At 39.1% G+C, this 23,486-nt stretch overlaps 1 protein-coding gene across 1 annotated transcript; it reads right to left on the bottom strand.

Annotated features, from left to right (window-relative positions):
• Nucleotides 1-5,180: 5,180 nt before the first annotated feature.
• LOC111216647 (mucin-5AC-like) lies at nt 5,181-22,088 on the bottom strand. The gene is made up of 10 exons (XM_022738239.1): nt 21,925-22,088; nt 20,739-20,972; nt 20,465-20,566; nt 19,877-19,918; nt 19,636-19,715; nt 19,083-19,179; nt 18,867-18,953; nt 14,815-15,072; nt 14,247-14,341; nt 5,181-5,761 (listed from the first exon to the last, which is right to left on the bottom strand). The coding sequence occupies exons 1-9, from the start codon at nt 21,956-21,958 to the stop codon at nt 14,289-14,291; spliced, it is 987 nt and encodes a 328-aa protein (XP_022593960.1). The 5' UTR covers nt 21,959-22,088; the 3' UTR covers nt 5,181-5,761; nt 14,247-14,288.
• Nucleotides 22,089-23,486: the final 1,398 nt, after the last annotated feature.

Genomic DNA, 23,486 nt, shown 5'->3' with positions numbered 1-23,486 from the left:
TACTGACAAAGCGCAGCATGGAGACATCAAGCAGTCATACTGGATGCGGTGAGAATGTGAGAATGTGTACTCAGTATGGTGCACAAGGTCATGTTAAGATAAAAATACCTAGTAGCCTTTTATGGGTCATCTTTTGAGTTGGGCCTGACACTCGATGAAGCGATCTGTGCGCATTGCTAAAACATTTTCACAGTTGTTTCTCCTGCAGAGCTTGAAATTTCTGACATTTTTACATTTTACTGCCAATGATGTAATGATGGTATATTGCTGCATATAAGGACAAATCTTATCAAGTTGAGCGCGGTTAAAAAAAAAAGTGCCTATGATCAATGAACCTCTCTCTAAATTTGAGTTATTATTCTGAAAGAGTTCCTCTCTTTACTGGACATGATAATGCTTTTAAGACAACACTATGAACCTCTCAGCAACCTTTCCCTAAGTGTGGGCCAAATAGCAGACATGCCATTTGCATCCAGGCATTCTGTATCACACTTTTCATTACATCCTCTAAATAAATCTTGCCCTCCTCACTTGACCAGCCAAGAATAAAAAGGGGGCACACACCACAGGGTGTAACTATAGAAACAAACACAGCAGTCTTTTTATACTTTGTTATTCTTGGATTTCACTCACATTCCTCCCATGGTGAAGAAGTGTCCTGCAAAATATCAAGACAAAAATGTATCATTTGTGTTTGGACACAAATTCTTTTAAGACATAGAAAATTCTGATATTGTTTCCCGGGCCATGAAAGATGAGAAATGAAACTGCTTCTCCAGCAGTACTGCATAAGTTAGTGGAAAACAGCTTCTAAATGTGTCTGTTCTTGAGCTGCAGTCATGACATTCATTAATCCATTAGCTTGCCTTTGTCCAGATTAGACATTAAAGACATGACATGACTTAGCTTCTAAAAGGTAAACAGAGAGAGACGCTGGGTTGAGGCCAGCCCTGCTGCCCAGGATCAAGTCTTCACCAGGGGGCAGCTCATGATGACAGGAGGCACTAATGACCTCATGATAGATGGAAAACAAAGCACAAGTAGATCCCATACCTGTATCCTTAACAGCCACCCTGAGAGAAGATGAGATTTGCCTTCTTTCCTCTCCGTGCAGTTGTTCCATATGTCTGTGTGCAGAGCCAGATCTCCTTCATTGTTGTAAAGCTCTGGCGAAACACGTTTTCCTTAAATAACACAGAATGCAGAGTTCTTAAGTAAACACCTGTGTTTTTGTCGTCTTTTTTTGTGTGTCTTTTTTAATGACACACAAATTTTATACCAATATTCATGGTTAGCAGTAGAGAATGATAAAGCACTGTCACGAGAGGGAGTAATGTTGTTCTGAGTGTACTGCCTTCGGTACGAGGCCGCACCGAATCACAGCATGATATTCAGTACAACAGCACGACCTCGATTGTGACACTGCGTTTATACAACAAAAGCAGCGAGCGCCATATTAGTTAAATAAGAAAACAACAGATTATGATTTGTTTGCTTATTTCATAATTTATTTGGCAACGCCAACCGAAACAGTTCCGCAACTGGACTGGTGCTGGACTGCTGAGCGACTATATAAACATTTTCCTGACCTGCACAGTGCACGCTAGCTTGCTACTTTGTCTACGCTTTACCTCAGGTGTGTGCTGAACTATCCAGGCTTCTTCCCTTCATCCTCTGCTGACGACCAGACACCATTTAATTTAAATGTTATTTCTGGGAATATTTTCATCTTTGCAAAGTTTGTCACAATGTAAGATAGATAACGACCGTTAATGTAACGCTGATTACTGGTTGATAGAACACCTGTGAAGCGGAGTGATACATGTAGTTAAAAGTCCCACTGCTGTTGTACTCTGTATCAGCACTCATGGAATGCCTCTAGTCCAATCAAATTACTTGGTCGGAACTAACTGTTGTATAAATCCTAACGACTTTGCTGATTCACTGACTAAGTTGCAGAATATTTTAGATTTAAATTATATTACATACATGATGATTTGTTAACTTTGTTGATCTTAAAGCGGATGTAATGGATATTTTTTTTAACACTGTCTATCAAACAACAATGCAAAAACAATTTCACAACATGAATGGGGTCGTTCTTAGTGATGAACCTACAGAGAATTATCAGTCTGAGTCTGTATCTTGCGGAGCTTTATAGTAAGTTTCAGGTCATTGTTTAGCTGCAACTCTACCGTTTTTGTTCACTGTCATATGCTCTTTCGGCCACTACAGGAAGATATATCCAGAGAAAACGCTCTAAAACCCACTGTACTGTACCGTCTCAGCACCAAACAGCCGACGGACACTGTTAGCCGCTAGCTAGCTGGTGAATATGATGTATATATTATATACAATAATGCAGCATTTACAGCTAAAGAGTTAAGTATTTTCCTCAGGAGTTAGTAAAAACCAAAAAGATAAAGTGAAGTTAAAGTGAATATTAGACTTACATTCACCGGTTATGTTCACAACTGGTTTCCACTGTCCCCAAGTTGCCGAAAAATATCGTTTTTGTAGGTTTATCCTCCTCGAGCACCATCAACAGGTTTTTTTTAGATCTGGTTTGTACCCATCAGCCTCTGCTGTACTTTGTGTTTGGGCGCTAAGTAGTGAATGTAAGCATGCTAACATGTTAAACTAAGAGGGTGACATGGAAAATATCACACCTGTTAAACATCAGCATGATTGTCATTGTGAGCATGTTAGCATGCTAACTCTAGCATTTATCTCGAAGCATCAGTGTGTAAGTACAGGAGCTGCTAGCATAAATGAATGAATATTGGTCTTATTTTTCTTAAATATGATTAACTTGTGATGTAATGAAGGACCACAGTCCATATACTAAGAGTATAGGTCTAAAATTAACACAAAAAGAAAATTGAATATAAAATGCATTATTTTAATTGAGGCAATATAGTTGATTTAGTGGTGTCAGAAATAGGGCAGGAAATAATAGACTTAAATCATTATAACATTCCACAGTGTAGCACGCTGACAGAAGTGTTAATGGATGTTTTCCCTCTACAGAAGTTTTAGTTTTAGTGATCATTCTTCACATTCTGAGCGTGTCCTTAACATTTATCACTCGAGAACATCTCAACCATTCATGCAGCTGATGAACAGCTAAGTCCAGCTGTGTTAAACACTTTTAGATGAGTACTACTGTCAGTGTGTGTGCGCACATCAGTGTGCCTAGAGACAATACAGAAGGTCAACTACAGGTAAAGGTCTAACTCTGAAGCATAAGAGTCAGCTTCCTTCTCAGACACACTGCTCCTGCTGTACTGCTCTTACATACATTTCATTCAGTGAATACAGAAATTCCAGTGCACTGAGGAGAATATATCTGCAGAATACATAAGAACATAAATACATTTGACACAGTCAAATATACACACTCAAAAATAAATCAGTTCTCTATCTCTCTTATCTAGTAAACACAAAATATGTCTCCCTGCATCAAGCGTTTCAGCCACGTAATAACTTTATGTTTTTCAAAATAGAGTTATTAATTTCCACTTACTTGCATTATATAATTGCAAAACAATATTGAACATCTAATACCCCTAGGTGATTTCCAACTATTAACCAAGAACATATTGTTTGTGTGTGTTATGTGTGACTGAACAATGTTTATTGGTTGTTTTTGCTGTACTGTATTTTCCTGCTTTACTCAAACTCACTGAGATTGCCTGATTAAATAAAGGTTATAAAGGAACATTTTAAAAGATCACCCGAAGAGTGTGTGGAGTCACTCAGGAAAGTAGCTTTGACAGATTCTTTGAGAGAGTTGGTTGACCCCTAATAAACTTGTTGTGTCCTCAGAATAGCTGAAGAAGATTGCCCCTACATTCTCTTTGCTCTAGCGCTACTCGCTAGCATCCTAATCATTCGGTCTGTTGTAAATATACACAGCGTATAAATAGAGGATACTGAGACCTGAGACATTTGGATCCAGTTCCGAGGAGGAAGAGGTTTGTGTTCTGCTGTACTGGGTGGTTTGGTGCAGGGTGTCCATGACTGTGGTCAGGTTTGAGGGGGTACGCGCACAAATTTTAGAACCGCTCCTGCCGTCATTGCTGCACCACAGGCTCAGTGCAACATTTCATCTGCTTAATGGTGGATTAAAGCATCCTGTGGGCAGATTGATATAGGCTGGTGCTATCACTTGTCTTTAAAGGAGAGCAGAAGCCCATGGAAACAGGCTGGATATAGCAGCTGGATCAGACCCAAACACTGGGCAACACATCACTGTAGATGGAAATAATAAAAATATTATATGCCTAAGGAAATTAAACAGGACTCTAAAGCCATATATATATATATATATGCTTTTCCTTTAGTTATTAGCTCAAACCCTGCACAGTAGTAAATTGAACTTAATTGTCTATTAAATAGAAAAATTTATATTCTATCTTACTCATGCTGACATATTTGATATATGTATCATAAAAACATAATTCTTACTCCATCCAAGTCCCTGTTTAAGGTTTAATTAACACCAATAATGATGTAACTACACATTTACTCCTAGACAACACTGGTTCCAAAAAGAGAAACGCGGCTACTGACCCAGGAATGTGTGCAGCACAATGTTGGGGGATTCCTGTCTTTTAACACTGTCACTTTGAACTATATGTGTTTGCACCTGGACCTCATGTTTGCACATACAGTAGAACAAGCCAGGGGCTTTCTGAAGAACAGTTTGTAGAAGTCAGTGGGGGACCAGCGCAGATACAGTATGATGTACCTAACAAATGGTAATTGACCTATTAATTATTTTCTCAGAGAAAAGAAGCAAAAAAGGGAAATGGTGCCCTGTCACTTTCCTTCTGTCTGTCTTCTTTCTGTTGGACATATAAAGTATTCTTAACTCTCACTCATGTCAGCAAGACAAGAGAGGAGAAATATCAAGTCTTACATCTACCACAGGCTGTTTAGGGTCATATAACAAGCTGCTGGTTAAATTTTAGGAATTTACTTAGTTGTGTGGCCAAGATTGATCAAAGTGACCATACAAACTTTAAAAAAAAAGTAACTGCCCTCTAATGGAAGATAATGCCAAAACATTTGGAACAAAGTTAGAAATGACATCACAGCAATTTTTCAGCATAATGGAAACTTTAATACTACTGAATGGGAAGAGCATGGAGAAGCAAAATGTGGCATCTATCATAAATTTATACATGAACACTGATTTAAATCTGACAATCATATACTGTCTCACTTATTTATATATTATTCTTATTATACTTTACAAATGCTTACTGAAAATACTTAAACCTTATGACACATTTTGTCATGAGTGTAGAGTGTGAAGAGTTGTCGTAGTTTACCAGGTTGCAAGCCCGCATTTGAGTATATCTTGGGGACGTGAATATAGACTGCCAATGCCTGTATTTACAGTTATATTGCAAAATAACAACACATTTATTTACATTATATATTCACCATCAATACAGTAATTATTAATAATTAAAAAAAAAATTTATGTCTACCTTATTGCAAAATTGTACCAAAAAAAATTTACCTTTAGTCTATAAATCCAGCAAATCTTGACTTGAACCCTCTTGATCACACTTTTCAATATACACAAATTCTGTTATCAATAAAATGAGTAAAAAGCCGAGCTCAGCTGACATTTAATTTGGAAAAAGCTGCTGTGTTACAACACATTCATTTCCAACAGGAAGGCAACAGCCAACTAATATCTCACACAGTTTGAAGAGAAGTGTCCTTCGGTCGAGTTTTCTTCAATCTGAGAGAGAGAAAGAAAAAAGGAACAGATGAAATAAGACAATGTATTTTGTTCCACAGTCATGTGTCCTGCAATCACCTGCTTTTTTCAACTTGTAGCTTTTGCTTTGGCCAAGTTTATGTGGCCTTTGCCATGACCTTTGACCTCTATGGAGAAACATCTGTTTGAGAGAAAGGATAGCTGACATAATCCCACTCCACATCTATTGATGTGATTTACGCTTAACCATTAAGCAGCTACAAAAAACCACTGTATTGCCCAAGGGTGAAGTGACGACAGAACTGGGAGGGTTCATCTTTGGATGTTTCCAAATATTTGTCTAAATAAAGATGTAGTTATCTAGTTCTGTTAATGGTATTTTTACAACAATTACTAGAAGACAGTGGCTGATGCTTTCAACCAGGTTTACTAACTTACTGACAGTCATTCAAACTCAAATCGTATCTGTCAAAGAGGTGTTTTGTTCTCAAAACCCCCACAAATCTCAAATTTGACCTGAGTTAATCTGAACTGCATCCAATATAAAGGAGTTTGGTTTTAGACCAGTCATGTGACTACTGGGGCTCAGGTTGCAGGTGAAGCTTCACATTGATCTTACTGCTTTGCTGAGCTGAGCCACAGGGGCAGATAGGGATCTGTGGAGACCAGTTAGCCACTATAGTGAAACCTGGCTGCTGAAAGACTGGGCATTCCAGGGGGGATTTAGGAGTGTGGAGGAGAATTCTCAACTGAATCCCTTGCAAGGATGTTCATTCTCCGCAGTCACACACAAAAGGAAAACCCAGAAATGTGATTCAGGTAAAACAAAGTGAGTTTGTGAAAGCTGTTTTTGAGGTCAAGTAAGCTATTTTTCTTCTGTTTTCTACTTAATTTGCATCTGAAGCAAGTATGAAGTCTGTAATAGCCCTTTGTGGAGACTAAAAACATTGATAAGAAATTTAAATCTTCACTGGTAACACTGATGATTACATTACCGACATTACCGCACAGCTAAACACAACTTAATTACATCACACGTCATTGAACTGATCTTGTATGTATTTTGTGAAGTGATGAATGTCTTTATTGGGGCTATTGACATGACAAGGGGTGTGCACAAAAACAGAAGTTGTAACAACTGGAGCGATAAAGTGCATCAGACCTGATGGATTGATTACTCCAAGGTTAAGTTTCCTGCACTAGAATGTAAAGGGATGTTTTTCACAGCTAAACAATATGCTGATTTATGGCTCAGCCGTGAATAACAAAAATATTAAGGAAAATATGTAGGAAACAAAATCTTGGAAATAGTCAAGTAATGCAGAAAATACTGTGTAAAAATAGTGTCTGATATAGCATTCAGTTAAGAATTTAGACAGAAATTGGGTCAATTGGTTCAAGTCTGGATTGGGATTATAAATATAGTTAGGTTTAAACATCGGTTTGGGTTTAGGCCCAGTTACAGCGGCATTCAAAACGTCGAAATATTGTTCTGAAATCAAATCAATCAATCAATCAATCAATCCGTGGATTCACTCATAGGGGCAAAGTAAATCCACACAAATGTTTTGCGTCAAGATCAACTTTCGTGAACTTTGACACATGCATTTCTTGTAAGGTGTGTTGCACCATTCACTTTTGCTTAATTCCCCTCTGTCAGAATGCGCTGAAAAAAAGACAATTAGCACAGCAATCAATGGTACATTTTTTGGATAAACTGTGTGAAGTTTGGTTAGGAACCTTGCTAGCACATCCAGCTTTTGTCACCCTTCAACAACTCTTTTTTTGTTAAATGATGTACAATCCTGAGAACAAAAGTCGGGTAAATAGCCGGTTACAGTGAAGACAGAGAAAAGTTTGGAGAGCTATTGTGACTGACTGATACTAGTTCAAAGCTGGCTAGTGTGTTATCAGTTAGCCCGCCAGCTGCAGTTAGCTTCCAAGCTTCAAGCATCTATCACCACCTATTTAGAGAGGACATGCTGATAAAGTGACCAAGCTTTAAGGTTAGAGAGTATTGACATCGGGTTGTTCACTTACATTGCCACCCTCTACCTTCTACTCATTATTGCCGGTGGTGTAACATATTGTGGAGAATACACATTGGGCTTGATACTGAGATTTCACAGCAATTCTTGGTTGCTTCCACATTCATATTTCAACATGTCCAAGCATCAACTCGCAGCACATGAAAGGAAACTAAAGCTTTAACATTTTTAGAAACTTTCATTCAACATCATCTGAGATTCCACCCGAGTTCACTTTAAACTCTGCGTGAATGATGAGAGGCAGAGATGTAATAAAGCCACGGTGCGACTCTGACAGTTTGACACTGCCTGAGGAATGTGGAGGTGATGCCAGAGGCAATACCAGCAGGTGAATCAACGCCTGTCTGTCAGTAGGCCTCCCGATCACAGCAGCCCTGCCAACTGCACAAAGCCAGGCCAGGAATGTCTAAACCAGCCTGGAGAGGACAATGGGAGAGGACAAGGCTGGCTCTGGGGATCGTTTGGTCCACTATTTTGTACCAGACTTAAATATCATGACAACTATGGGATAGATTGCCATAACATTTGGTACAGACATTCATGATTCCCAGACGATTTATTCTCCTGACTTTTCCATGTTTTGTTTAGACTACAATGTCTCAACAACTACTGGAGGGATTGCAATTTGGTTCAAACATTCACGTCCCCAGGATGAATTGTAATAACTTTCATGATCTTTAGACTTTTCATCCAGCGCCATCATCTGGCCACAACCTCAGCCGTTGTTTGTGTTTGATAGCAATTAGCGAAAGTTAGCATGTTAACACACTAAACTAAGCTAGGGAAGCTGGTAAACATTACCCTCTAAACATCAGTATATGAACACTGTCCGTATGAGCATGCCAACATTTATCATTGCAGCTAAGAACAGCCTTACACAGTTGCTAGCGTGGCTGTAGACTCTTAGTCTTTTGGGTGATTTATGAAGTCTAGAATTTCAATCATGACAAATACCTTCCTTAGAGATTGTTAATACACAGCTAAGCTTACAACCTGATTTATTTTACAAATGAAGCTATATGTTGCTGTTTTGTTACAGAGCTCACACATACATTTTTGGGTGAGGTCACAACAGGAGATCAGTGATTTCTTCATTCTCTGCAACAGAATATAAACATTTACCTAATCCTGTCCCCAGGGAACCAGCAACGCAAACAAAACCCCTGCTCCTCAGTGATCATGACAGATTTCTAAACTGCAGTCAGTTGTCATTACCTCAACATAAACTGGACAGCTGTTTCCTCTTTACAGAAGGTGCAACAAAAAAAGAACAAAGCATTAGTGATCATTAGTAACTAGGCAGAGTAGAGGCAGCTCGGTCAATAGATCACAAAATGTCAAAAGTGTGACTGTTCACAACTAACCCACTGTGAGTCCACATTATACGACTGGAGTGCTGACTCTATTTCTGTGTTCTCTACAAATTGTTTTCACCATGTTCCTCCCCCTCCTCTTTTCCTTTGTTGAGAGACGTGCAGCATGGTGTAAAAGTGAAACACACACTGCTAAACTAAGCCCTATAAATGTTTTGCAGGCCACCTGCCAAAGTATGGACTGAAGTTGTAAAATGTCTAAGGTGTAAATAGTGAAGGTCAAGGCCTCGCATACATGCACATCTCTTAAAATAAAAAGACGTACGTTGGGGCATCAGGGAAAGTAGAGGTGAGAAGTATTTTAAGAGACAACTTTCTTTTATCTTGAGTAGTTATTAGTACTAATTCCTAATAACTCACCCATTCATTTATAAATTTATTTATAAATTTAACAAACTGGCTTTATTAATTGTAAATTAATAAGCTACTAATGATTTATGGAGCAGTATAAAAAATTAATTAGAACAACTTTTGACCAAGTTGTGGCTCAACAACTTATTAAGATTAATTCATGTCTCATAACTGAAGTAACTGAGCAAAGCTTGAATTAAATGATCTATTCAGCATTAACAAAGCTATTAGTTACAACTGATAAAAACCTTTATACAAGATGCCTTATCAGAAAGTGTTACCCTTGCTTCTGAACATGCTTTTTCCCATCACTTTAAATCATTAGTTGTGTGTTTCCTGTTGGCTGTTTGAATTGGAGTTGTGAAGGAGAAATGAGGCCCTGCTATAGGGTGACACTAAGACCAGCCAGTGAACAGTTTTTCATGTCTCCATCTATTTTTCTCACAAATATTGTTTGTAATTTAGTTCAGGTTCTGTCATGTGCAGTGGTCTTGTTGAAATGTATCCCAGTTTGGTTTTCACATCACAGCAGCCGACATACATCCAATTCTGCAGAGACTTGCTCAATGACAGGCCAAGAATGCGAGCGAGTTTGCTCTGACATTGAGGCCACATTATTCTCCTGCAGTCACTGTGAACCCTTTAATTAGGATTGTCTGACCTATAACCTTTGGAAAGGACAACCCCAGAACTTCTTCAGGTCAAGGAACCAAAGAGGGAAAAGGACTAACCCCATGGTTTTGATAAAGAGGCATAACACAGGAAGCTAACATGTGAGACACGAAGGAAGGTATCGATCTGCTGTACATGTGTAATGACAGCACCCGGAAAGGTTCTGCATTGGTTTCAGTTGACCTCATTTGTCAGTGTCTCACTTCTTTCAACAAAAGCAAACCACGACCTCATAAAGGGCTCAGTTTCAAAACAAACTCACCTGAATAGTTTGGGAAACAATCAGCTTGTCCCTTTGCTCCATTTTGTTTGGTGCACAATTCCTAATATGTTGACAGGGCGTTAAAGGGAATGGCATCCTCAAAACACCACTGACAGATTTATTATCCTTATATTTTGTCCAGGAAGGGACAATTGTATTCCTGGAGTGACTAGTAAATATTTTTCACTTATAAATTAGACTGTACTTGTACTGATATGAGAGCGCTATTGATCTTCTTACATATCTCTTGGCAAGAAAGTGAATAAGCAGGTTTCCTAAAATGTTAAAATATTTAGTAAAAATAAAGTTTGAACTTCAGCCATATATTATTATTAAAAAAAATGTTGTTCCTTGTTTGAGATATTCCAAAGAAAAATATATGGTCTTTAGAATAAAACCCTTCATAAAATGCTTGGAAAATGATTTGAATGGTCTGCACTGACACTAGTGATCCAGTCTAGTCCAGTCCATCATCTTACAAAGCTTTGTAGGTTAACGCTGATAAATCAAACCAAATGCCCACATTTTTATGAATGCCTGCTGGTGTGTGTTTGCCAGGATGACGGTGTGTTTGAGGATCATTCCCAAAACACTGATGAAAAAAGTGAAAGGCTCTGAATCATTACTAACTACATTTACACGAGAGTATTGCTTAGGAAAACACTTAGTCTGTGACCAATCCTTCTACCTGAGACTGCCCGACACTGACTTATTGTTGGAAAAGAAGTGGTGACACACCGTCGTCAGCCTTAAAAACTGCATGTGCAGCAGGGGCAGCCCTTTAAGCCCTGTAATAATGCAAGTCTAATTGTTATCTTCACCACTTTGCAACTGCAAGTTTTAGTTTTTAATTTTTTCTTACCAAAATAAAGTTTGTGGTAGGAAGTGTAGGGAGGAAGGGGCAGAACCAGCCTCCACCAGCTGTTTTCTTCTTGAGTGTGAGGGGAGTGTCAGTCTGGGCTTTCCGACAGTCCCTCCCTCCTTTAAAGCTGCCCAGGTGTAATGGTCTAACTGCCAATCTGAACCACATCAAAACTCACGAGCAGGAAGCGTCTGCTCACTGTTATTACTGAGATAAAGATCCTGCGCTCACCACATACACTATTGTCATTCTGCCCACCATAAATCACCTGCAATGTTTACACCTGCAATATAGCCAAAGAAAGTTACCTCTGCTGTAATGGTAAGGAGGGAGAAAGAGGCAAAAGGCTTTAAAGTCGAATGTATATTAATATTTTATGCTTTTTCATACCTTTTATTCCCCTGAAGTTAAGCACAAAGGCTCATGAGAGATTAACTACCCTCTTCAGGCTCAGATCCTTGACCCTCCTCGTCTTTGTGACCTGTCTCTGAACCAGCAGCAGCAGCTCCTTCAAATAAGAGCCTCTGCGAATAAAAACAAGTTGCTTCTAGCTGACTACTAGCCTTGTCTCACACAGTTAAATCTTAGTCTGTCACTCTCTTTCACTTGCCTCCTCCTCTCTGTGAAATATTCATCCCAGGCGGTACAGACAATTTACACCAACATTAGCCATCAAACATGAAAGCCCAGCTCTGACTGGAAAATAACACTGTGAAGTCCCAGGTCTAATTATGCTGGTTTAGTTTATGACCTGTCAGTTCATATCCATTATCCACCGGCACAGAATGGCAAACAGCCTTTCAACTTCAGTTTCCAGCTTGCTCATCATTTCCCAACCCAGGTGGGAACAAGTAAAGACTTCACTTTTTCTTTTCTCTCCTGTTTTCCCCAAATTGTGTTATTCACTGTTTTACAACACGTGTTCATTGTGTTATTTTAGAGGGCCAGCTCTTATGCCACAGAACAGTTTCTCACAGTCTGAAAAGATCCAGCTGTCAGCTGTTATCTTTTATATGAGGTTTAAAAATCACTATTGATCCAAAAATCTCTTTACATTTAATCTAAATTAGTGAGTTTTTAATGTAACTTTCTGTATTTCAGGTGGTTCCAGTGACACTCGCATTATTCAGTTGGGGGCTCAAAGATAAATTGCATGCTGTCACATGTCTGGGTATTATTATTATAAATCACAAATAACTGAGAGTAAGATAAAAAAAAATGACTGCGTTCCATAACCTTGGATTGTGTTTTGATTTTTTATTTGATTCAATATCACTCCTGGACCAACTTAAGGCAAGTGGACAACTTCTGATTTTCTTTCAGTTTCAGTACATGTTACACCATAAACCTGATTCTAATTCTGATCTAAAAAAGATGTGTTAAACATATCTACATAGGGAGTGGGTCCTTTTCCACGGAGCTTGCCATGTTGCATGCCCATGTTTCTACAGTAGCCCAGAACGGACAAACCAAACGCATTTTTGTGTCACCTGAAGGCCACCGTAGATTCTCCTGCACGCTTGGAAAGTGAGGGGTAGGGGAGGGGTATTTAGTTTGTTTCAATCTGTAACCTCAGCGCTAGATGACCCTAAATCTTACACACTGGTCCGTCACACATATTCTTGATGTGAAAAATGACTTACTGGGACAGAGTCGTCATTAATGTTTCTAGCAAAACCTGTATTTTTTACTTGGAAACATATTCCAGTGACAGGTTTGATGGCTCAAGATCACATATCACATATAGTAGATTCCACAGTTCTCTTTATTGTCTCCATTTATGGTTGAAGTTTTACTCTCACTATGTGAACAGGTATTTCGTGCTGCAGTACGTACTAGAACTGACCACCTTTGCTGAAATGGAGATGCTTGGAATTTCTGAAGCTGGTGTTTTTGTGGGAGCGGAGATGATCCGTGACTGCTAACACAGAGCTTCTGAGCGGTTAGCTTCTAAGATGTGAGCTTATCATCAGCTGTTAAGAGCTGTGTGAATTCCTCGGGCCTCAGGCTTCGGCCCTGAGTGTTTCTGAGCAGATAGGAAGAGAGGGGGAGTGCAGGTGCAGATGTGGGCCTTACGTCCAGACGCACGTGATGATTAGACTGAGAGGGCCAATGTTACTTCCCGTGTGAGAAGAATCTCATCTGTGAGCGGAAGATGGAGCAGGAGTGAAGCCAAGCATGGTTTATAGTTAGCATAAATAGAGTGATTTTGATAGAAAAGAAGTGGTTTTGCTAAATTAAAGTAAAAGAGCAACTACTTTTTCATAATTATTTAGAGCATATAGGCCTATAAATGAGCATGCACGTTCTTTATGACCCTAGAAATACCTGTACTGGCTACTGGCGTTTTCCCCTGTCAGTGCATTGACTTTGCTCAGTTGTCATCACATGTTATTGCCTAAGTGTGGATCCTTGTTCACATGATAATGATGACAGAGACTGTGAAATGAAGTTGATAGCTCCGGAAAAAACAAGTAAGTGGATTTAGAGTTAAAAGTTAAAAGTTTTGTCTGCAGACCTACAGTTACTTAACACATACAAATCTATTAAAACGACCAAAAAGGAAAGCAAAGGTAAAGGTAAAAGCAAACAGTTTAAATTAATGATATACTATATGTTGTGATACTATCTCTTGCAGTGAGGCTCAGCTTTGGATGCAGCTTCCATAATGTGTATTTATAAACCACTGGACACCAAGCTATCAGTGTGATTTACAATTCTGGGGACGAGCACATTTTATAATTTTAGATTTAATGGTTATGACTCCTAACTATCTATTTTTAATAATTTAGGACGAGAAGCTGTAACACAGGACTCCCAGTGGTCGTATGCGATCTGTTGACCTGAACTCTGGGGTGGGGGTTTTCCCTTTACTAACATCTGAACTGGCTGAGCAGTGTGGCAGCTGCAGCAGAGCATTCATCCGCTGTGTCCTTACCAAGTTTTTGAGGAACAGGACAGGGGCAGCGAGGCAATAATTTCACACTGGACTGTCGAGGGCAATGTCCCAGAAGATCTTGCTCGACTCCAGATCTGTTGAAAAGACAAAGAAGTGCATTATGATGTTAAACTCAAAAACAATTTGTTTGTTGGTCAAATGTAGGAGGATAACAGTAAATACTTAAAAATCTATCTTTAAATGTGACAGTACCTTGACACTTATACTTGATGCAGTTAGTAATTAAAACAAAAAAAAAAAATCAGCGGAATTAACCCTCCACTTTTTCTCTTCTTACCTACACAGATAATGTATAAGACTACTATTACAAGTGGGATATGTTCTGATTATTTCAAATCTATCTTAACAGCTGATATACAGTACAGCACATATGTAGGAATCTATTGAAAGAGTTCATCATTGTAACTGCTCCTCATGTTAAGTGATCACATCCCTTCCTAGGTCCTACTCCACTGTAAGAGATGGGATTTATGAAAGTGTTTACATTTCAGATAGTAGAGGGAATTACAATGACTATTTGCAGGGGACACATATTTTAAATACCAACCTGTAATCTGAATGAAGTTAGCATTGTTGCTGTTGTTGTCATTTGTCTCCTTCAGCGATTCCACTGAGGTCTTGTTGGAGACAGCGCCTTCATCATCAGTTTTCTCCTCCATGCTCGGCTGCACTGGAGCAGGAGGACTCTGCTCAACAACGTCCTCTTTAGGTTTGTCCTCAGAGCCAGAGATATCTGGAGAAGGAGCTGGAGCTGGAGCTGCAGACTCAGCGGCGGTGGGATCAACGACAGATTTATCAGCCTCAGCTGTGAAGGACAAAAAGCAAACCATAAAGCTTTTTCAGTGGTTCTCAAAAGCATTAATGCTGTTTTTTTATTTTGCATCTAGTTAGCAAAACAAATGTAAATGAAAACATGTGGATGACTACAAACAACACACAGCCTGAGTCATATTGAAATACATTGGAAAGACCCAACATTCATCATGTCTTGCTATTTTAATAGGAAGTTAAACTGTTGCAATAGATTAATTGTGTAATGTTGTTGAGACATTTTAAACTTCTATTCTTCTATTCTGTGTTTAGCTGCCACATAATAACAGTATTTCCACTCATAGCCTGAAGTGGTTTTGCCCTCTCTGACAGTCGGGGTGGGGTGGGGGGTGGGTTTCTCCTGGGCAAAGGCATTTGGGGAGGCCACCATGTTGGTAATGAGGCGGCTGATTACTGACCAGTTCCTAATGAGCTACAGCCATGCAGCTGTTGGAGGCTGTGGGAAAGTAGGGCGGCCCCATCATTATCTGACCCAGGGTTAGGTGGAGGGAAAGCGGAGATGAAGGGGAGAGGAAGGTGACCGTCGTGCTACACATAATTCTGCCTTGACTAAGATGGCTCCTCAGGCATCATTCCAACCTTAAGAGAATCATCATGTCTGTCTGGTTTACTGTGGATGACTAGACTCTTTATTACAGGTGGACTGTTGACCTGACTGTCAGCTTAGCATTCTCATTTCATATACTGACACAGGAAATGTGCTCTGCAGGCTAATTGGTATTATGTTAAAATATATTGGTTAAAATGCAATATTTAAATAAGTTAAACATTTTCTTCCAGGGGTTACATGAATACTCTCACGTCTGTGCGTTAAGCACTGAGCTAGAGCCAGGAGGAAGTTAGCTTAGCATAAAGACTACTCGGTAGATGGATAAACTGTTGTTCATACAAAAACACCACGTGACTCTGTCTAAAATACCTCAAGAACTATCAGATGGAGAGTCAAGATATTTCGAACAGATATCGAAGAAGGGTGATCCCGATTTTAGCCGATATCTACCACCACCATCAGGTCAAAATGTGTTTATTTGCTAATAATATCCCAAATCAACCTAAGCTCTAGTTTGAGTTTAATGCTAATTAATAAATGTTAACATGCTAACATACTAAACTAAGACAGAGATGCTAGCTGTTAGCATGCTGACTTTAGCATTTAGCTCAAAGCGCTGCTGTGCCTAAGTACAGCCTTACAGAGACTTCCACAGCTAGCATGACTGTAGACTCTGTCTTGTTTGTGAGTTTAAAGCATCATTAAGGCCTAAGCTTCAAGTGAAATACCTGTCGGATGGCTGAACAGCATCTCAAAGCCACTTGAGTGTATGTTACCTGCGCTTTAGCATTACAGAGCCCAACAGTAGTGACGTCAACACGTAAAATGACGAAAATAGATTTGAAGTATAAGAATAATCTCCTTTGCGTTAACACATATATAGTGCGAATGAAACACAAACCTAAACGCTTGAATTCCTTTCCTTAATTTCCGTCACATGCGTGAGACTGACGACTGAAGAACTTATCTAAGACGTCTCCTGTGTTCAAATGTGCGCTGTTGCGCGAACATTTATCGTGTCTCGAGCACACCTTGACTTTAGACAAATAAGATACAACCATGTCTTATTGCTAATCTAAGATAATCACCAATAACTCTAGCTCAGTACCCCAGGTCCACCTGCACAGGTGATGTCACTTATTTCAGCTGATTAGACCATTACTCAGGGATGTGTGGGATGGTGGGCCCCTCCAATATTTTTGCTGGTTTCAGTACCTCTGTGTGCATCTTTATAGATAACTGCCATGTCCTTCAGTGTGTCAGTGCGACCGTTTTCTTAGCGTCTTTATGTGGGCTGTATCTATAGTTATAACACAATTATGCATCCTTGGCCAGTTCTGTAGAAAAAGTTTTAAATCGCAATAACACATTTCCCTATTAAGTAAAAGAAGATAAAGAAGAAGTATTGTACATAAGCACTCAACCCACAGGAAGTGACTAATCATTTGGAAAAGATAAATAAATGAAAATAATAAAAATCCTGATGAAACTTGATTAACAGTTGATTATTTTTTGCCCCTTTTGTCACTTCACTATCCTTTGGTATGAGACATAACAAAGCGGCCATGGTGTACTTATGTACAGCTTGCAAACGTCAGCTTACAAACTTTCAGTCTAACAGTCTAATTTTTCAGTTACCTCATACAAGTTGCTTAAGTTACTTTAGTCATAAGTTTGCAGGATGATGTGTGTTTTCTGGTAACACTTTTTTTTCATGCTTATCTCATGCTCTCATTCAAGTAGTTTCTTCCTCTCTCTTCTTCTTACTCTCTGTGATGAAAAATGACATTTTCTGTCAGAGCTACTGTCACAATAACCCAAACCCAACCTGTTTCCGAGGGGCCCCTAAGGATGGGGTTAGACTGTATGAGTGTTTCCATGAGGTCATGGGTGTGGCTTTGTGTTAAGCAAAATTGTGGTTATTTTCTGTCTTATCTTGCATATGGACGTAGGTGCTGTAACAACAAGCCTTGGCGAAGCCAGAGGTTTTGTAATTGTGGAAACCATAATTTGCCAAGCGTCTGGCTGGTTTCTGCAGAGTTCCCTTTAGTGATTGAAACAAGTGAGCCTGAGTGCACTGGACAAGCAGTCATCATCAGATCAATCTTTTTGCATTCAACTTGAACCAAGCAACAATTACAAAAACTGGCTCCCCACCTGCTCTGATTGCTGACAAAGTTTCATTATTTCTTTCCCATGAGTGGAAATGAACCATTTGAGCTGCTTTTCAAAGCAGCCATCAGCACTGTCCGTTTTAAACAAAATGTGGCTCAAGGCAGAGAGACAGGCCCAGACATGACTGAACCTTTTACCTTTCAACATGGGGAGACCTCTGAGTAAAACAGGAACACAATCAGGACAAGAATAAGCAATTTCTTTTTCTTTTTGCTTGAGCAAATTGTACACTGGGGGACCAAATGTTTGGTTAAAAATGTAACATAAGATATACAACTCACAGAAGAAGCATTCCTCTTGAATTCACAATTATTTAATATATGACTTGCTGCCTATGGATTTGGTATGCTTGTATCTGAATTTGAATTATACAGAATAACACTACATGTCAAAATGACAGGAGATATTGGATATCAGCTGTAGTCATGGTAGACTGCATTGGCTTGTAATTTGTTAACTTGGCTTCCATTTCCATCAAGTGGTGGTCTTTAGTACTGCAGGACACATATCATTTTTTTTCTCCCTTCCAACTAAGGAACAGTTGTTTAGTTGTGCGCACACTTTCCGTCACAAACATTTCAAAATTTTCAGTGAGTCCTTAACTGATCTTATCTTTGCACAAGCTCTTTTTTATGCTCCGTGTGAGTCAGGTGTTCTTGCATAACGTCAAATGTCCCTTTCTATGAAACCAACTGTGGTGATAGACACACTGTGGTATCATATTTTACAAAGTTGTATAATGTGCACTAAAAATCTAACATTGTTTTATTAGGCTGTTAAATCTGTTAAATCAATCCTTCCCTACAGGCATCTGGACGTTCAAACTACCTCACTTGATGTTAGTGTTAGTAAATATAGTGCAGAGTGCTGTCACAAACCACACTTCCTTCTACTAAGTTTAACTGATCTTACAAAAGAGGAAAGAAAGTAGCACATACAAAATTTAAACTCACAGCTAAAAGAAATGCTCTCCTTTGTCTCTCTGAACTCCATTGATAACACACAACAAACAAAATACTTATCAGTCACAGACTAGCTCTCACTTTTCTGCTCCTCTTGCACTTCTGGTGGTGCTGCTGGTTCTTGTGGCTCTTTCGTGGTAGTTTCTAGACTTTCAAAAGTTTGCAGACCTGAAAAATGTACAAGGATCAGGATTCATTTTTGTGCAACAACAGAACAACACAACCCCTTTCAAATTTGGAAGAAGTGTTTTTTTAATCTATTCTCATAGATATTGTTCTTCATATACTTTGACTGACCATTTTGAGCAACAGCATCAGCAGGGTCCACAGGCTCCACAGTGCTGAGAGGGATGTTGGCTTCATCTGGTCTGGAGGTGAATTCAACAGAGTAGCGCTGAGGCGATTCAGAACACACACAGAAAAACAAACATCAGTGCCACAACATTTAAGAAATGGTTTGATATTTTTGTAAATGGGAAGCTCGATACCACTTTCATGTGTGAGCAATGAAGCAAGAGCCTGCAGCCAGTTAACTTAGCTTAGCTCAAAGACTAGTGACAAGGGGGAAATGGTGGCCGGGCTTTGTCCAAAGATAAGAAAATCCGCCTTCCAGCAACTCTAAAGCTCACTAATTAACCAATTAGATCTTGTTTCTTTAATCCATACAAAAAGTGAAATGTAATGATAACAAAGTCCTGGTTTTACAGAGTAATTTAAGTTGTGTAGCGCATGTAAGTGTTTTTTTGTATGGATTGAATTAACTAGATGTAATGTGTTGAACAGTACATACTACCAACTATAACTGTTCCTGTTTGGAAGTGGAAGTGAAGAGCTAATAAACTCTACTTACTCTTCCTCTCCTCCGTGCAAGGAGGCAAGCGAGTCCAAATCCAACACTTACAATGATGATCACAACAAGGATGATAATACCTGAAGGAGCAACAGTTCATGTTTATAAAGACATTTCTCACGCTTAGCGATGCAATGTGGATGCAGATAAATCTATTGTGTGTGCCTAAGCCTACAGTATAGATACAACCTCAAAAATACATTGTGGTTTGATATCATTTTAGATTTTAAATTTAACTCACCAACATTGTCATTTGTTTGTTGTGGCTTGGGATTGGCTGTTGCTAGAAATACAAAAAGGTATATTTAAAGAGAAAGGGTTTACTTGAAACAGTGCCAACAATTAAATGTCACCTTCTATTATCAGAAGATGATTGGGAAAGCTGTTGCTTTAGTCCATCCTTACTTACATATTCAACTGGTTCATGTATCTAAGATCATTATTCACTTTGGTCTCTACCAACTCCTGAGGGACACATCTGGATTTTAGCTGTTAAATGCTCCACTATGTTCTAAAGCTAGTTACCAACTTTTCAGTCAGCCCTTAATACTCGGCAGGTAGTGTACAGTGGGTTTATTAGAGCCTTTTCTCTAAAAGCAGCTGCCTAATGAGGCGGGAGGGTGATGAGGGATGTGAGAATGAATTTAAACAGTAAAGCTGCATGCTGTAAAACCAAAACAACTGTAAGATACTAAAATTCTCTGTAGAGCTGAGGAAATCTGTGAGTTTGGTGAAAATTTTCTGAGGCAATGCAAGTGTCAAATCCTCAAACTAATCAGGGAACACCAAATTGTGGAATATAGTTAATTCATAAGCAGTCTCCACTCACTTGTCGACACTTGGGTACTGGTGGCAGATGTTCTTTTAGAAGGAACAATGGGTTTAGGTGTGGTCAAGAGACTTGTGGGCCTTTGGGAGGCTGTGCCACCACCTGAATCAGAGAAACACAAGAAAACAGACAGGCACAACCATAAAAGAAGGAAAACACAATGATGGATGGATTGGCTCTCAGGTCCAAAATCTCTGACGGAATTGGTTTTGGGTAATACAACATTTCTGGATACACACATTAGGCTATAAAAAGTTCAGATAATAGCTTTCACCTCTCTGCTTTGTTGTTGAGGGCATGATGGTGCTGCTGGTGCCATTGATGTACATGTCGCTAGTTGGACTGGAGATACTGCTGTCGGTGTTTGGGTTGGTGGTGCTGATGGAAGGTGCATTGTTGGGGTTACTGTCATCAGTGCTGAAGATATGGGTGTTAAATTCAGTTGGAACTGTGGCTGGCCATCTGCTTGTTGAGTCCTCATTTGCTATGGCCGAAGCCACAACCAAACCTGCAGGAAAAAAAAAATGACCAAAGTTTAAACATGAAACATTTGTATTTTTTCTTTTTCTGTTATCATCGAGTTAAGATCCAACAAACCAGTAAGTCCTCCAACCTGAACATGTAGGTCATTTGTCCCCACCATAGGAGCATCTTTTGACAAAGCACCCCTATGGAGGCATGGCATACTGGACCTCATGTTGTCATGGTTACAGTAGTAAACACGTGGTTAAGCTTATGGAAAAGTAATAGTTTGGTTAGGTTTAGGCGCTTGGTTTGGGAAAATATTGTGGTTTGGATTAAAATATGTGTTTTCGTAAGGTTAGGTAACTTTTGTTGTCATGGTTACAATGATAAACACACAGTTAAGGCTGGGGAGTGGTCATGGTTAAAAGAAACAATGACGACTATTTGTTTCAAATGGTAAATGGGTAACCCGGTCCCGATGTTGAAGTCCTGTGTTTTGTGGACCCATCCATCCACCCCGATCTCCTACTAACATGGACTTTGTCGCTCTGTATACCATGTCAACAATAAACCGTAACTATGGGTCACAATAAGCTGCTAGCATAGATGACATATGGGCTTGTTTTTTTTTATTTGCTGACCCTCACAGTAGTTTTTTTTAACTGAAAACCTTAAAGGGAACCAGTCACGCAAGTACTGTATTTCAAGGTGTGGCCCTATATTTCTGGTGACGTTTTACTCATACAGTGTTCCGAGTACAGCATATAGCAGTCTGACTTGCTTGTATGTTTTTACTCATCAATAATTATCTTTAAATACTTTTTTCTTTGTTCTAATACATTATTACCATCTACAATAAATTACCTGAGCCCAGAAAGAACATTTGAGGATCAAGGCTTTCAGAAAGATATTGACAGCAGCACTTAACACTTTGTTAGTTATAAAATTAATGATTAATACAGTGATAAGCAAGATAAACACATAAGGAGCCTTACCCAGGATAAAGACAGAAGAACCAATCAATGGCATTGTAAGTTTGCTTGACAGCTGCAGTAAGGTGAAAAAATCTGCAAAGTCCAAATAAATCTTTGATCAAAGACTTATGTCCCCAAGTGATGCTTTCATACACTGCTTCTTCCTCAATGCCTCACAGCGTTGCTTGCATCTAAAGGCACCAAAAAAAGAGGATCAATGCCTCTGACCACAGCAGGATGTACAAAATTGCTTAAATGGTGTGAGAGGAAATATGCTGATGGTACATTGCTTCAGAGCAATATGAGGTTGCAGATGTTTATTTGCTGAAATAGCCTATAATCTCTAATGGTTCACTGTTGATCTAAAGTTTAGTGAACAATACGGACTATTTGTATCAACTTTGAGAGAGCAAATATTTTATCTCATATTTGCCTCTTAGTGTTCAAGGGATTGATTTGGCTGTTTAAGTCTTTGAATTAGTTTCCTCTTAGCAAAACTGTATGTAAAGGTTAGATTACCAAGAAACGGATAGTGTTACCAAATAGGTTACTTGGTACAATTTTTCCATTGTTGTCAGTACCAGTTTCTACTCACTAGATGTCGCTGTAACTATGGGGAAATATGCCAGACAGGCTTAAGGCAGTTGCCTTCTTTTCTTGCTGAAGGTATGACAAACTGAAGGTATTTCTTGTATGATACACTGTGAAAGAAAAGAGGTACAAAAGCTTCACAAAATTAAGCAATCATGTATAAGTTTAATGATAAAGATCAGTTACAACACTGGAGAAGCAAAAGCAGACATTGTGGTATATTTTGTGCTGTGGTGGCTAAGAAAAATATGATGATGGATGACTCAACAGATCAGTTGATAACTCAATCAACAGAAAATTGATGGCAACTATTTTGATAACTGATGAATAATTAAAGTCATTAATCAAGCAAAAATACCAAATTTCACAGGTTGCAGCTTCTCAAACATGATGATTTAACTTACCTTTCTTTGTATTATATAAATATCTTTGGGTTTTGGACCATTGGTTCAACAAATTATTATTCACACACATTTGAATACACCTCCTTGGAATCATGAAAAATATTTGTCACTATTTTTTCATTTTACAGACCAAACGATTAGATAATCAATCAAGAAAATAACTGACAGATGAATCAATAATGGAAAGTTATCAGTTGAACCCCTGAAAACCATATTACAAATCTGTAATGCTACTACTTTTTGGATGTGTATGTATGTGTGTATAACTGTACAAGTGTATCAGCATGAATTGTGTGGGTGGAGTTGTTGTGAGGGTGCATGTGTGCTGAGCCTTGTAGGTTCATTTATTACTGTTTATTTCCTCATGCCAGTGGTAATCAGCAGCAGGATTAGTGTTAACTGCCACCCAGTCACTGGCAGGCTCCACGTGGGCCACCTCAGGCCCCTCTGCCGAGTGGCCTGACCGGGTCTGTGCGGGACCTGCTCGCAGGAACTGGGAGTCCGCTAATCCTGAAGAAAGACCCCCGTCTGGCTTCCTCTCTGGGCCACCTATCACCACATCACAGAACCCAAGCACCAGCACTATGC

Source organism: Seriola dumerili, unplaced genomic scaffold, assembly GCF_002260705.1.
Source record: "Seriola dumerili isolate Sdu_G_001 unplaced genomic scaffold, Sdu_1.0 BDQW01000035.1, whole genome shotgun sequence".
Lineage (NCBI taxonomy): Eukaryota > Metazoa > Chordata > Actinopteri > Carangiformes > Carangidae > Seriola > Seriola dumerili.
This window is presented reverse-complemented; position numbering and strand designations above follow the sequence as displayed.

Excerpts from the sequence above, each read along its gene's own strand:
- LOC111216647 (XM_022738239.1), bottom strand. The coding sequence starts at position 21,958 with ATGCCATTGATTGGTTCTTCTGTCTTTATCCTGG. Across the intron at positions 19,716-19,876 it reads ACAAACAAATGACAATGTTG|GTATTATCATCCTTGTTGTG; the intron begins GTGAGTTAAATT and ends TTGCTCCTTCAG. Across the intron at positions 19,180-19,635 it reads TTGCACGGAGGAGAGGAAGA|CGCTACTCTGTTGAATTCAC; the intron begins GTAAGTAGAGTT and ends GAATCGCCTCAG.